Source organism: Phoca vitulina, unplaced genomic scaffold (assembly GCF_004348235.1).
Source record: "Phoca vitulina isolate PV1807 unplaced genomic scaffold, GSC_HSeal_1.0 scaffold23, whole genome shotgun sequence".
In the NCBI taxonomy this organism is placed as follows: domain Eukaryota; kingdom Metazoa; phylum Chordata; class Mammalia; order Carnivora; family Phocidae; genus Phoca; species Phoca vitulina.
The window spans coordinates 5183849-5198677 of NW_022589726.1; the positions used below are offsets into that span (position 1 = coordinate 5183849).

The following is a 14829-nucleotide window of genomic DNA, read 5'->3' on the forward strand; positions in this document are numbered from 1 at the left end:
TTTTTCATATGTCAGAAAATGTAGTGTTAACATTAAGTGTTCTTTTTGTCTTGCAGGTATAAAGGGTCAAGTTTTTGATCAGAATGGGAATCCATTACCCAATGTAATCGTAGAAGTCCAAGACAGAAAACATATCTGCCCTTATAGAACCAACAAATTTGGAGAGTATTATCTTCTTCTCCTGCCTGGGTCCTATGTAATAAATGTAAGTATACAGCCCTCGTTATGGTTATTAAAACATTTTAGAACTTGCAGTAGTTACCCAGAAGGAATCCGAAATAAGTCTGTAAAGTCCCAAAAGTAGATACATCAGGACAGAAGGAAAGGTCATCATCAGACTTGCATTTGGCAGGGAGTGGGAGAGGTGGGAATAGGAACATACCAAACAAATCATGTTTTTTCCCAACTGGCAGTGTTTTTAATAGAAGCCAAAACCTATTTCTTGTGACATGTTCTATGATAAAAGATGGAATGAACCTTATTATTAATAAGAATAATTAAACAATGTAGTCAAAGTACTTCCAAGCTTCATGGAATACCATTTCAACGCCCATTTCATGAGACATAATTTCTGCTATTAAAAAATGGACTGGGACACAAGTTCCTTAGAATTCATTATAAATAAAATTTGATCCACAAATTTTACCACTATATAAAGCTAGTAATAGACATATTTTGCAGCCCTTCCATAAGCAAATGATGGTGAGTTCCAATCAATGCATGTAAAGTTCCAGGTTTAATTCTATGAAGATGTTTGAGTCATTTATTCCTAGAGGGAGGCTTGGACTAGTTTGAGCCCAAACAGATGTAGGTGAATGAACTAAATGAAAAAGTACCTGATTTAGTTGGCCAGATTGTGCCTCTTCCTCCTTGATAACGACTTTCTCTAACTCTCAAGATTCTTCTGCTTTGCTTAGTGGGTCTGATGCCAGCTACAAGCAGTCATTCTGTATAGAGCGACTCCTGGTGGTCATCTACTCAGTGGTCATCTACTCAGTAGTAAAAACTGGCTTTGCATTCTGTTATATCCTAAAGGTGAAATAATGAAAGGCATGTTTTTCAGTTCATAAAACTGTAGGATTCAGAGCTTCTCTGTTCCATAGGTTATTCCCACAGAGCCCAGCAGGGGGCCCATCAACTGCTAATCTTCTTAAGAATCATTCTAGAACTGGAAAGACCTCAATTCACTGTGAATTTTTGCCTAAAGAGGCCCTTTATTTTCCTGTTACAGTGACATTTCCATTCCATGAAAAGATGTGTGTGTGTGTGGGGGGGGTGTCTTTGTAATGAATCTAAATTATTTTTATGTAATGCCAAAAATAAGGCACACCTTTATAAAGTTATGAATTGTTCATTTCCTTTTAGACTACCGTAGTACCTGTTGGCTTTAGCCTCTAGTTCTAGGACAAGGTTGGAAGGCAAGACTTTGGAAGCTGAAATGAATGACTAAAATATATACCAACTGGTGCTTATGTAAATGATTTTCCCCCATTATTTTCCTTCTCCATATATAATAAAACTATTTCTCAGGGGCGCCTCGGTGGCTTAGTTGGTTAAGCGTCTGCCTTCAGCTAAGGTCATGATCCCGGGCTCCTGCGATTGAGCCCCCATGTTGGGCTCCCTGATCAATGGAGAGCCTACTTCTCCCTCTCCCTCCGCAACCCCCAACCCCGCGCTGGTGCCACTCACGCTTGCTCGCGCTCTGTCAAATAAATAAAATCTTTTTTTAAAAAAGTATTTCTCAGTGGACATCATCTGTAGTTAGTTTAGCATTTGTCCTATTTTTCCTGATTTCTTCCACCAAAATCAATCAATCAATCAACCAGTCAGTCAGTCAATAAATCTAGCTTAAGATTCAGACTGAGAGAGAAAGCCAGGTAAAATCAAAGCCTTTTGAGGAAGCAGTAAACTTGTACACTTGGATCAGCTGCAAGGAAAATGGAGTAAGTTGAGAACAGAATTCCACTTATAAATACACTTGATACCCAATCAGGATATTAAGTACAGACTTGGAACAAAGGAAAACAGTCAATTCTTTACCTTTGTTCTCCATAAAAATGATGCAGAGAGAATCAGTCTATGGCTTCCTTCTCCTAGGATACATCTCCAGATAAGGGACCTGTCTTTATTTCACTTCCTAACTCTGGGCAACAGGCATTGGACAACTCATTCTGTGAGTCGGCCTGAAGCTGTTACTAGCCTGGGAGGCCTGGCAGCTGGTTATGTGTGTTTCATAAAGGCCACATTTTAGTGGTGGATGTCAGTGTTTTTAGTGTTGGCACCACGAAACATCTGAAATCACTCTCAGATGATTGTTTTTTCTTTCCTCTCAGGTTACGGTCCCTGGACACGATCCATACCTCACAAAGGTGGTTATTCCAGAAAAGTCCCAGAACTTCAGTGCTCTTAAAAAGGATATTTTACTTCCCTTCAGAGGACAACTGGATTCTATCCCAGTATCAAATCCTTCATGTCCTAAGATTCCTCTGTATAGTGATCTGCCAAGCCACTCAGCTGCAACAAAGCCTGGTCTGTTCTTATTTTTAGTGACTGTCTTTCACATATTTGTCAAATAAAGCAAAATGTGAAACACAACGCCCATCATCACCTGGAATCAGGGATTACTCACGCCAGGTTACTGCAACTCTTTTAACTCCCTCTGTGGGACCTTGACTCAAGAAACGCCATGGTCCTTTCCTAAGAAGAGAAATGGTTGTTTTCAAACCACAACAAGCAATGTGTGGTGGTAACAAAGGAATGATTTAATCTTGATGAATGGAAGAAACCTACCTTTCAGGTACTGTCCACTTAACCTTGAAGTTGTCTTAGAAATTTAACTTGAGAATCAAGAAAGAAGTTCCTGCAAGAAAAAAACAGAGCAAATTTTGTATACAGAGAGCCAGATGAATATAAGCCATGAAGATGAACATTCACTGATTACCTACTATCTACAAAACCTGGCCATGAGTGCTCTATGTGCAGATATAGTAAGTGCCATATGTAATCACTTCTCAGCACAGGGAGAAAGGATAGGACTAGGAACATTTCATGTCACAGATGTTCTAAGGAAATAGGAGTGGAGAGAGGCAACCGTGTCTCAGTGGCCCAAGAAAAACAATATGGGCCTGATGGGATGACAAGGTTCTAGATACAGAGCCCCAAAACAGGTCAGTTAACCTTTCTGCACTCAGATGCCACAGTTGTTATGCTGAGGACCTCCAAATGTGTAACTCTAGCAGCTTGCCTGAGCCTCAAACTCAAGTCCAACTTCCCACTGTACATATCCACCTGGATGTGACCCACTGGTACCTCAAACTCATCATGTTGAAATGGAACGTATTTTTCTCCCTGGAGCTGCTCTTCCCCTTGTACTTTCTCTGGTACCAGCAAACTAGAAACCCAAGAGCCATCCTTGATGCTTTCTCCTCCTCCCTCAGCCCGTATATTCAGTCAGCCACTAAAGATTGATGTGAATTATAAATGTTGGTCGATTCTCCCTCTCTGTGTGGCTGGTAACATTGTCAGTTTAGGCCATCATGACTCACTGGCCCCACTGCAGCAGTCTTACTGGTCTCTTGCGCCCAGCCTTCTCCTCTTCAAATCCATCTTCACACAGCACTGGGGAGGACAGTCTACTCAACAAGCAACAACAATCAACTTGCTTATGGTTCCTGTACACTTAATGCACGGTTTGTGTCCCGTATCTGAATACCATTCTGACCCACCACTACGTTTTCTTTCCCACTCCTTTAAAACTCAGTTCAGGTGTCAACTCCTCCAGGAAGCCTTTGCTGACCTTCATCCCTCCCATTCCACTCCCTCCCAGTCAATCTGGGGACCTTTCCTCTTTGGTACTCAAATTAAATGGGTTACCTCTATTACGAATTTACAACTGTATTATAATCTTCTACTTTCATGTGTGATTTTCCCTAATAGAATGTGAGCTTTGAGGCCAGGGTCTATTTAATTAGTTTGAAAAATACAGCTTTTTTATCTTCAGAGCCCAGTACTTAGTAGAAACTGAACAAATGAGTGAACAAAGAGTTCTATGAACCTACTACACCCAATCTCTCCCAGAAACTGTGTTGGGCTTTGAGTCATTTTGTCAAATGAGGTCCTATGCTTTGCCAATCTCTAGCTCAGTGGCAACACTGACAGAAGAGTTTTCAAATACGTATCAACAAGTAAATTCAAATATGGTGTTTTTATTACGCTTTGCATTTATCCTAAGGTTCATAGTAAATGTATTGTTATCTGTTAACAACACAAACTACCTATTAATCAGAAAACAAAATTTTTACCATTAGTACTCAATTGAAACAACTGCTCTCCACTATCATAGTTAACCTATCTTAAAACATTTTATATAAGAATTAAGGGGGAAACATCAAACCAAAAAAGAGCAACTCCTAAGCAGATTTCTAAGTGCTATGTATTGCTCACGGGATGTGAGTTGCCTTGGTTCTTTAAATTGAAAGTTCTCTAGGATCTGAAAACGAAGCTGTGCGGTGCTCGGTATGTGATGAATGCGTGAGAACCACAAATGAGTGGGAGATACCTGGGCACTTAGGAGCTATTCCTGTGCCAATCATACTTGTTCATCTAAACAGAATTTGTAGTCTTTTTATCTCTTATAAAATCTGGTAATAACTTGAATATCTGGATCACTTTTATTTAAATAAATAGTAATTTATTATGTACTTGAAAGTATGTATCAATATTACAGAAATGATTTCGGTATGCTACAAAGCACATAAACTCGATTTACCATCAAGCCTTCTTTTTCAGTCAGACATTCTGAGTCCTAACTTTTCTAAGATACCAATTTTCAAAGGGACATGAACCAAAATCTGAACTGGTTCAGCCTTAATGTAAACTCCTTAAGGAAATAATGTTTTTAAAATCAGAAATTTTATCAAAATCATTTAGAGACAAGTAAAGCAATCTCCAAACCAAATCTAAACCAAACCTGAATTTAATACAGAGCACGTTCAGGGTACGTATTTTGCAGCAAAGTGCTCAGAAGTAAACTTTGTAGTGAGGGTTTAGTATGATTGAATCTCCACTAACCAAGTTAAGTGTCCAAAGGGAGAAACCACCATGTACTTCCAACCATACTCAGACCAGAGCCCCAAATCTCCGCTCATGACATCTTTCCTACTATCCTCTTACCCTCTTAGACTGGTGGTTATGCTCCTCAGGTCCTAAGTTCAGGTATAATTCCTTTTATGGAGGAAACAACATGGTAAAGGTTTACAAGATAGAGAAAAGAAGATAGAATGCAGGAGTCAAATTTTAATTAGAAGGCAAGAACCCTGAGTTCAAACCCACCCACCCCACATTCAGTTTCCTTACCTGTTAAATGAAGGCCCCTGCTTGACTGATTCTGTGACTATCAAAAGCAGTGGTTTAAGATGCCATTATTTTGATGTCCCTTTTGGTACTTGCCCAGGCAGAGAAAGGATAACTAACACTAGGTGACATAAATATTTTGAAAGCAGCATAATATACCTTATTAAAGACCAGGTCTTTTGTCTCAGATACAAACAGAATTGACCTGAAAACTGAAACACTGGCTAGGTGGAATGAGCATTAATAATAGTTAAGGCATCTCCTGAACTAACACAGCTTTTTATGTACCTATCTAAATTATGATAAATGTTAACATGAGTAAATCTAAATGGGAGTATTTTAGAGAAATGTTAAGTCCCCACAAGTTAAGTGTTAGTTTGATTTTGGTACCTAATTATCACGTTCAGAGCAGGAGTATTAAAAGCTTCTTAGCATTTTTTAAAGTCTAAGAAATCAATGTTGTGTTTCGTTCCCGAAGTGAATTTGCATTTGTAATGTTTTTAAAACTGTTATAAGAAGTTACCTCTAGCTTTAGAAAGCAAAAAATATCTGATACTGGATTGGAAATACCTTTCCTAGGGAATCCAGAAAAAATGAGCACAGCATATTGTCTCATTGCAACAGGGTAAATTGCTTATTAAGAAGTTTGGTTTTTATTCTACAGTGACAATAGTCTATTTTATGACAGATCCTTATATCTTCCTCATGACTTTAGATGGGGGAAAGGGGGAGAAAATGATTATTGAAGAGACAAAAAAAAACAAAAACAAAAACAAACCACCTCACAATACCTAAAATAGAAGTTTAGGGAAAGAGTTGAACTTCGTTAGAGACTTTACATTCTATCACTAATAAGCAGATACTCTACTGGCCACAAAACATCTTATCCTACTTTAGCATGTGAACTACTCCACAGCCTTTTACAGATGTTTCACAGCTGATTTATAAGTTTTCTCAGTGACTTTCTTCTGTACTATAATTAAGAACTTGCACAAATTGTCTAAGACAAAGTTTACTGGGTAGGGGCCATGACTACCTCTGAATTTAGAATATTCTGGTTTTTTTTTTAAAGATTTTATTATTTATTTGAGAGAGTGTACACGAGCGGGGCGTGGGGGGGAAGAGGGGAGGGTAGACAGAGGGAGAGGGAGAAGCAGGCTCCCTGCTCAGCAGGGAGCCTGATGCAGGGCTCAATCCCAGGACCCCCAGATCACAACCTGAGCTAAAGGCAGACACTTAGCCGACTGAGCCACCCAGCGCCCCTCCTGATTCTTAATAAGAATATTCATGTAAGCAATGAATACGGTTTCCTTCCATTACCATTACCTTAAAAACAAATATGCAAATGTAACAAAGTCTACATAACTAGACAGAACTGATTACCACCAAATAAAGCCTGGACAAGACCAAATTTAATTATCATTTTATGAGGCAATAATATTGCAACAACTCTTCAAAACCCAGTCACTCCAGGACAGTTACGATAAATACCCATCCTATTATATATGTTATATTCTAAATCACTTTGTACCATGGGGCAGATGATGGATGAAAAATGTGCCTTCTGATTAAAAAAAAAAAAAAAAACTGCAAACTTCAGAATGCACATTAATGTAGTAAAGGCTCTGAGAAATCATGCAGGAAAGGAATGCATTTTCCAAACATAAGCCAGAGAACTATTTCCTTAAATAGTTTAGCCTAGTACCATCCCTCTGAACTTAACATTCCTTGATTACCAAATACATTTTGGAAAATGCTGGTACAGGGAGAAGTCTTTTGTCCCCAGTAATAAATTTTGTGGATTTCAAAGTGTTTTGAAACACAGAACGTAGTTATAAACCAAGATTTGCCTTCTGTGAGAACTGGAAAATTAACAGCCCCTAACCCTCATCACTGTAACCCCTGATGTCAAATTTCCAGCAAAGGACAGACTCAAGGTTGCCCTCTGAAACATGTATACAACAGTTTAAATGAGACATGGCTGAGTACAAAATGGCTAATTTAGAGGTACCAATTTCTAAAAAATGATGAATATCTCAACTTAGTAAGTGGGAAAAGGTTTTCTATTTTCAAGAGAACTCATTATATGTAGGAACCCCTTTGGCAGAAGTTCGATGGAACATTTTAGCTAGACTTCAATATTTGCAGTTCTTTAGAGGGTCCATTACTCCTCACTCCCCCAAAAAGGTACAGTTTTAAAATGAACTAAATTTTAAAATATTAGAATAGGGAAAAGAAGTAAAACAAGTAATTAGTCCATTTTTTTGGATGACAGAATTATGTGTTTTTTTTCCGACTTCATTTTTGAAAAGAAGTTTTCTATTTCTATTTTTTATAATGAAAGAAAGCAAATGATTTAAAGACTGGAACCTCAAATTTTAGAGGTACCAGTTTACACAGGTAATTGCTACACCTTAACACATTCATTAAACATTTCCCAGAGTTTATGCTGAAATAACACTTATTTAACTTAAGTCAAAGTTAATTTAAAAATTGTTTTCCCTTATGGACCACGGACATGAAGTTTTGAAGGATGAATAATGAAGGATTTTGGGACCAAGATGGGAAGTTTGTGTTTAAACAAGCAAGAGCAGAACTCCCATCACGTCTTTGCTCTCTAGCCCAGCAAGCTCTCCCAGGGGGAGTGTTCTGTCCCATTAGAGGTCTACCTACCATTAAAGGATGCCTGCAGAGAACTCCCAGAGTAGCGCTTCCACCTTGTGGTTAGAAAAGTCTTTAACTAAAGAGATTTGGTCTTCTCACTGGCCTCTTAAAAAAGAACAAAATAAATGTGAGAAAAGGTGGAAAAACTTAATACAGAGGGATGTTTTAAGAAAGCTTTACCAATTCTGTTACAATCCTGATAGCATATCAACTTTTGAAAAACCACTGTTTTGTTAGAATGTTTCTCTTTTGCCTTTGAAGTAATTTTTGCAATTATTGCAATATTGCAGACTCTTTTTTCTGGATATTTTTTTAAAACTGTCTTTTCCTCTTATAAATTTGAGAAAACTACATAGCTGTTTTCTTTGACAATCATCCTTTACTGAATGCCTACTGTCCACACAATGCATTCTATTAGGCACCTGGGGGGGGGGAGGAGATACAAACGGATGTTAGAACCTGCTTTTCGAGAGAAGATACAAAGCAACATATAAATAAATTTAAGTGTGAACAAAGTACCTCAGAATTGAGACAGTGAAAAAGGGAAAAAAGATAGGGTTAATTCAAGGCTAATTCAGCTGCGTTTTGGAGTGGTAAGGTCATAAATGGATACAAGAAAAGTATTAAAAGCTACCACTTATAAGTCTTTACTACCTGCCAGACCCTGTCCTACGTAGGCTCTGTAGATTTGTCTCTAATTCTAAGGTCACAAAGCAAGTGCCAGATCTGCTAATTGAATTTAGCCCTTCCCACTCCATTAGAATAAAAATAACTCACGAGAGAGGATACAAATGAACTTTGTTGCAACCAAAGGGTTTAAGAGTACAATGGTGAAAACAAAGTAGCTGTTTCTAGAGAAGTCTAAACGTCTAAAATGAACACCCAGAACATTTGCAATAATATTCAACAAGAAATAGAATTAGTGAGGGGCGCCTGGGTGGCTCAGTCGTTAAGCGTCTGCCTTCGGCTCAGGTCATGATCCCAGGGTCCTGGGATTGAGCCCCGCATCGGGCTCCCTGCTCAGCGGGAAGCCCGCTTCTCCCTCTTCCACTCCCCCTGCTTGTGTTCCCTCTCTCACTGTGTCTCTCTCTGTCAAATAAATAAATAAAATCTTTAAAAAAAAAAAAAAAAGAAATAGAATTATTGAAGTTTTTTCTGTATTTAAATTGGGGAACCAACATGAAGCTATCTGTAAATTATCTATAAATGAACCAAAAATGGGAGAGACCAAAGGCAGTGAGGTCAATTTAGGTAGGTTTTACTGTGATCTTGGGAAAAGGCCTAATACAGGGTGTGACCTGGAAAGATGTGAACCAAAATTAACACATAATAGTACTATAATTTAACTGAGAAATGTTTAAATGGAATTCATCTAACATGACAGTAACAAAGATGGGGGAAAAAAGACAAATTTTGCAATTTGGAGTGTGAAAGATACTACTGTAATAAGTTGACTTTCTTAGTAGGACATCTAAATATATTTTCAAGCAGATCTGTGGGACTGAAACAGGATGGAAGGAAAATGTCTATCAATTTTTTTTTAAGATTTATTAGAGCACGAGCGAGCAGTGGGGGGAGCAGGGGCAGAAGGAGAAGCAGACTCCCCGCTGAGCAGGGAGCCCCATATATATAGGGCTCAATCCCAGGAGGCCGGGATCATGACCTGAGCCAAAGGCAACCACTTAACCGACTGAGCCACCAGGTGCTCCAATGTCCCTGATTTTTAAAAACATGAATCCTTAAAGAGCTTTAAAAGAGAACAAAAATTTATGTTTTAGGATCATCTCTCTCCTAAAAAAAATCAATTACGGTCTTCTTATCCAAAATATAATTCTAACAATTTTAGTACATCACTTCAAATGTATTACCTATAATAAATTACTGAACATGTGGGGAGTCTCCCATCTGCTTGCACTTGAGACTACTCTTGTTCTATGTTCTGTTGCTTTTTATTAGTTCCTGTTAACAGTCCATTTTATAATTGAACATATTCAACACTTCTGAGCACCTTATGTACTGCTGCTTTAATATATTTATCTTTTTAGGGGCACCTGGGCGGCTCAGTCGTTAAGCGTCTGCCTTCGGCTCAGGTCATGATCCCGGGGTCCTGGGATCGAGCCCCACATCGGGCTCTCTGCTCTGGGGAAACCTGCTTCTCCCTCTCCCACTCTCCCTGCTTGTGTTCCCTCTCTCGCTGTGTCTGTCAAAATAAATAAATAAAATCTTTAAAAAAGGGCGCCTGGGTGGCTCAGTTGGTTAAGCGACTGCCTTCGGCTCAGGTCATGATCCTGGAGTCCCTGGATCGAGTCCCGCATCGGGCTCCCTGCTCGGCAGGGAGTCTGCTTCTCCCTCTGACCCTCCCCCCTCTCATGTGCTCTCTCTCGCTCTCTCATTCTCTTTCTCAAATAAATAAATAAAATCTTTAAAAAAAATAAATAAATAAATAAATAAAATCTTTAAAAAAAACCTTATTTTTAAAGCAGTACTTGTAAATGTCAATAATTCCCTACCATATATAAGGGAAGGCTGGCTCTGTATGATAGACAATATGGCCACAAACTTTTAAACAGTATTTTTTTAAACTGAAGAAACACTTTCTGTAAAGATGAAATCAAACTCCAGTACAAAATCCAAACAGCGAGCAAGTGCAACTACGAACTTTTCACGATGCCATGACAACTTGCAGTTACCACCCTAAACCAACAGAGGTCTACACACTACACGCTAATCAGTACCTTTAAAACCTTCATTAAAAATGAAGGTGAACAAAATGATGCCAACAGCTAACTCTGGTCTGACTTTGGAGCCTACAGACTCCTGCTTTGAAGTCAGCTTCAAGACAGGTCTGAATGCTTTGAGATTCACTCAATAAATTCTTACTGATCACCTATATATCGGTGTCACAATCAATTGGCCTCATGGAATTTAGCTTCAGAGATGATGCAGAGAAATTACAGAAAATTACAACAGGGCTTTTCATGCTGCCAAGTAGCAGGGTGGTTAGTCCTAGCTCCCCTCCCTGCCCCAGCTACATCCCTTCCAGAACATTTACCATCATTTGTTGAGAAACCACTTAAGCCAAGCTGCCATGTGATAACACAAGTGAACAGGAAGGAGAAAACAGCATTTCATGGCCCTACTAAGTGAATTTGTAACATCATTCTCTCAAGTGAGTCTTACTCGATGCCTTGCAGGCTCCCTGCTGCATCCAGCTGTCCATTCATAGGTGTACTGTCACAGTGGGCAGCCTTGGCCGTTCCAAAATAGAAGCACATTCACACCTGTACCTTTGATTACCCAAGTAGACGATATTCAAGTATAATTTCTATTTTAACAGAACTCATTATTATAAAAGTTTATAAAATCCAATAATCATTCTAGAAACAATTCTTAATCATTTAATATTTTTATTTGTAAATCAATAAATAAGTATACTAAACCTAAAAATTTAGACAATTTAATGAATAAGCATGGTGAATGAAACTGTCTGCAGATCTGAATGTTTTTTAAGTAGCATAATTACTGCATATCATAACCTGAATGCACATAACTTATATTTAAATGTTATATTTTTTAAAATCAGGTACTTCTCTAAATTTTAAGGAAGTGGAAATCATTTAAAATATGAGGAGTAAGGGGTTAAGATGAGCTATATGTCCAATTTTAATTACATTAAAACCCAAATATAAACAAAAGTGAAATTTTTCTAAAAGAAGTATTTACTATCGCCCCTCCCAGAGTAGGTAAATTACACTACAGAGAAGAAATCTACATGTACAGATAATTTCTTCCTTTGATATGTGTAAAAAAATAATTTTATGTTGTCTAAATTTTTAGGGTTATATAGTTAGAAATATAGAACTCTACTTTTATAAACATGTCCACTAGGGGAAATAAGTTAGCACAATCATTTGAATTGGTTGTCTACATACTGGACAGGGCTTATTCCTTTTCTTTAGCTTCTTTGCACACGTAAAACATGCCATAAGATGTCCTGTTTTGCCATGAACAATGCAACCATTTTTAGGTCGACCTTGGCAAATCACACAAGGTTCAATGGCATTAAGGGGAAAACTAGATTCCACAATTTCTTCTTTGTCTTGTGTTTCTTCCCTCTCGAACTCTTTGACATCTTCTTGGCTGCTATAAATGATGCTGTTAGAAGTTGATGGCTGAGAATAGTCCTCACTTTCTTGGGATTGGGAGGCTTGTGTGATTTTATCATCATTTTCCTCAGCACATGATTCTCTGGAATCATTCACTGCAGTTTTTTTACAATCAGGGACATCAAAGCCCTCTTCTACTTGTGTTGAGTTTTCTAGTTTGGCTCTCTCAGGCATTTTCCCTTTTTCTTCAGGAAGCCAGTTCTCACGAAGGGCCCAACATCTGTTGCAATGAGGTGGAAGAGGAGGATTCATTTCATTGCACGAAGCACACTTCCAATAGTCCTTCAATGAAAAAAGACAGAGTGAGTTTCTGTAACCCTTTAACACAACTAGTCATAGCCAACACTAGCAACTTCAGTATGTCTGAGGTAAACTCTATCACACAGTTCAATTCTCAGCATTTCATGTTTTATATAAAATATCTGACATGTAACAATCTTTCCTCAAGCATGAGATTATAAAGTACATAACTTTTTCAGCCAAACCATGCTAAAGAATTCTAAAACAAAAAATGTATTCACCATAATCTTAACCACATCCCAATAAAGTTATCTGTTTAAGGACAGAGCTGGTTCATTTAGTTGAAGCAAGTGTGATATAGCCTTTTATTCTAAAATGAGGCCTGTACTCACTTCACTCCCTTAAAGGTTCAACCTTGGATGCTGTGCCCAATGTCCACCCAATCAATCTAGATGAAGCTACCGCCCAATGTGCCATTGACTAAGACTGCCTCAGAAGTGCTCTAAAACGTGGGCTCAACTGAGTGTTCCCTAACTTCATACACAAAGGAAACACTAAAACATTCTTCTCAGCAATCACTGCCAGCTAAAATCTGTCATCCTTGTCATTACCCAAAATGTATGCCCCTTACTTACCTCTACTTTCCTGTGTCCTCATCTCTGTTAAGTGCTTATTGCTTCTCCCATACCTCAACTTACTTCCCAAACCTTTCCAATGTGGATAATAAACTCCCTTACCATCCCCAGCCTCTTTAACGAACATATCCCTATCCCCCTATCTTAACTGAAGCATGGTTCTTGCCTGAGGACAATGTCCATGTAAAACCTGCCCTGAATAACCATTTTCAATTTGCCTCACAAATGAGCTAAGAAATTAGCAGTAAGGATGGAGACGACTTCATTCTCCCACATTAGTTCTTTCAAGTTCTCAACTACCCAACTGATAAAACCAAAGACAAGTTTTACAATATGGGAAAGAAAGTGCTTCAAAGAGCCCAATAAATTGCAGGATCTCTGGCATCAAATGAGTCAACTAGTTACTTGAATTATTTTCTAATACAGCAAAAGTTTTTTTTTGAAAATCTTACAATTTCATCTTTTTTGCATTTGGATAATAACTTTTAAACTAGCAAAGAAAAATGAGATTTCCCAAATTAAAAGCAGTATTAAGAACAAAAATTAAAGCATTAATATTCAGTAAAAAAACACAACTTCCAATACCTCAGGAACCCCATGAAGCATGAAATGTAAATGTTTTTAAGTCCTGAATTCTTTTATTATTATTTTTTAGAGAGGGGGAGAGAGAATTTTAAGCAGGCTCCACGGTGGGCGTAGGGTCGATGCAGGGATCCACCTCAACAACACTGAGATCACAACCTGAGCCGAAATCAAGAGTTGGACTGACTGAGCCACCCAGGCAACCCTTAGTCCTGTATTCTTTTTTTTAAGATTTTGTTTTATTTGAGAGAGAGAGAGCAAGCATGCATGTGACCAGGGGTCGGGGGGAAGAGCAGAGGGAGAGGGACAAGCAGATTCCCCCCTGAGCACTGAGCCTGATGTGGGGCTCAACCTCAAAACCCTAGAGATCATGACCTGAGCCGAAATCAAGAGTTGGGACACTCAACTGACTGAGTCCCCCAGGCACCCCAGTCCTGAATTCTTAAATGGCAAATACTACCTACCACATTCTCTAGTAATAAACAAGATTGGCAAAATGTTGATAACTGTTAAAGCTGGGTGATAAATACACTAGAAACACATACTACTACTCTCTATGCTGTACATACTTGAAATTTTCGGTAAAAAAATTTTCAAAGTTCAAATCCCAACACACACACACAAAAAAAACCCTAAAAAATTCAGTAACAGGGGTGCCTGGGTGGCTCAGTCGGTTAAGCATTTGCCTTCGGCGCAGGTCATGATCCCAGGGTCCTGGGATCGAGCCCCGCATCGGGCTCCCTGCTCAGTGGGGAGCGTGCGTGTCCCTCTCCCTCTGCCGTTCCCCCTGCTTGTACTCGCTCTCTGTCAAATAAATAAATAAAATCTTAAAAAAAGAAAAACTCAGTAACAGATTCCGACACAACAAATAAAAGAAAATGCTTTAAAACTTTTCTAAACAGATTTTAATTTTATAGAAAGTACTTCATTTTGGGAAGCAGACTAGCTGTATTTTTCTAACCTTAACCTCTATGTTTTCTTAATTCCTTAAAAAAGCAGATGTATACTTACAGCTAAGGAAATTTCAGGATCTTCTTCAAATGAATCTGTATCACTCTCCCCTGCCTGATACACAGTTACTCGATATACCTAATAAAATAAATTCATTAGCATCAATTCATCACCCTTTTTCCTTAACCAGGAAGGCTTCTTCGTGATAAGTCCTAAACGAAAAGCATGTACTACTATAT

The 14829-nt window shown here is 38.4% G+C and overlaps 2 protein-coding genes across 10 annotated transcripts in view; one reads left to right on the forward strand and one right to left on the reverse strand.

Annotated features, from left to right (window-relative positions):
• Window positions 1–2602, forward strand: part of CPM (carboxypeptidase M) — a 67400-nt gene extending 64798 nt beyond the window's left edge. For both annotated transcript variants that reach the window (XM_032420246.1, XM_032420245.1), the window contains exons 8-9: window positions 57–205; window positions 2334–2602. In XM_032420246.1, the coding sequence (XP_032276137.1) occupies window positions 57–205; window positions 2334–2576 (392 nt within the window). In that variant the 3' untranslated portion in view covers window positions 2577–2602. The remainder of the gene's footprint in view (window positions 1–56; window positions 206–2333) is intronic.
• Window positions 215–14829, reverse strand: part of MDM2 (MDM2 proto-oncogene) — a 37207-nt gene continuing 22592 nt past the window's right edge. For 4 of the 8 annotated variants that reach the window (XM_032420242.1, XM_032420243.1, XM_032420236.1 and 1 more), the window contains 2 exons: window positions 14651–14728; window positions 11410–12464 (listed from right to left, as the gene is read on the reverse strand). In XM_032420242.1, the coding sequence (XP_032276133.1) occupies window positions 11901–12464; window positions 14651–14728 (642 nt within the window). In that variant the 3' untranslated portion in view covers window positions 11410–11900. Of the gene's footprint in view, window positions 1030–2629; window positions 2698–2790; window positions 2861–7643; window positions 8122–11408; window positions 12465–14650; window positions 14729–14829 lie in introns of those variants that run through there. The other 4 variants (XM_032420237.1, XM_032420239.1, XM_032420238.1 and 1 more) reach the window with 4 other exon arrangements.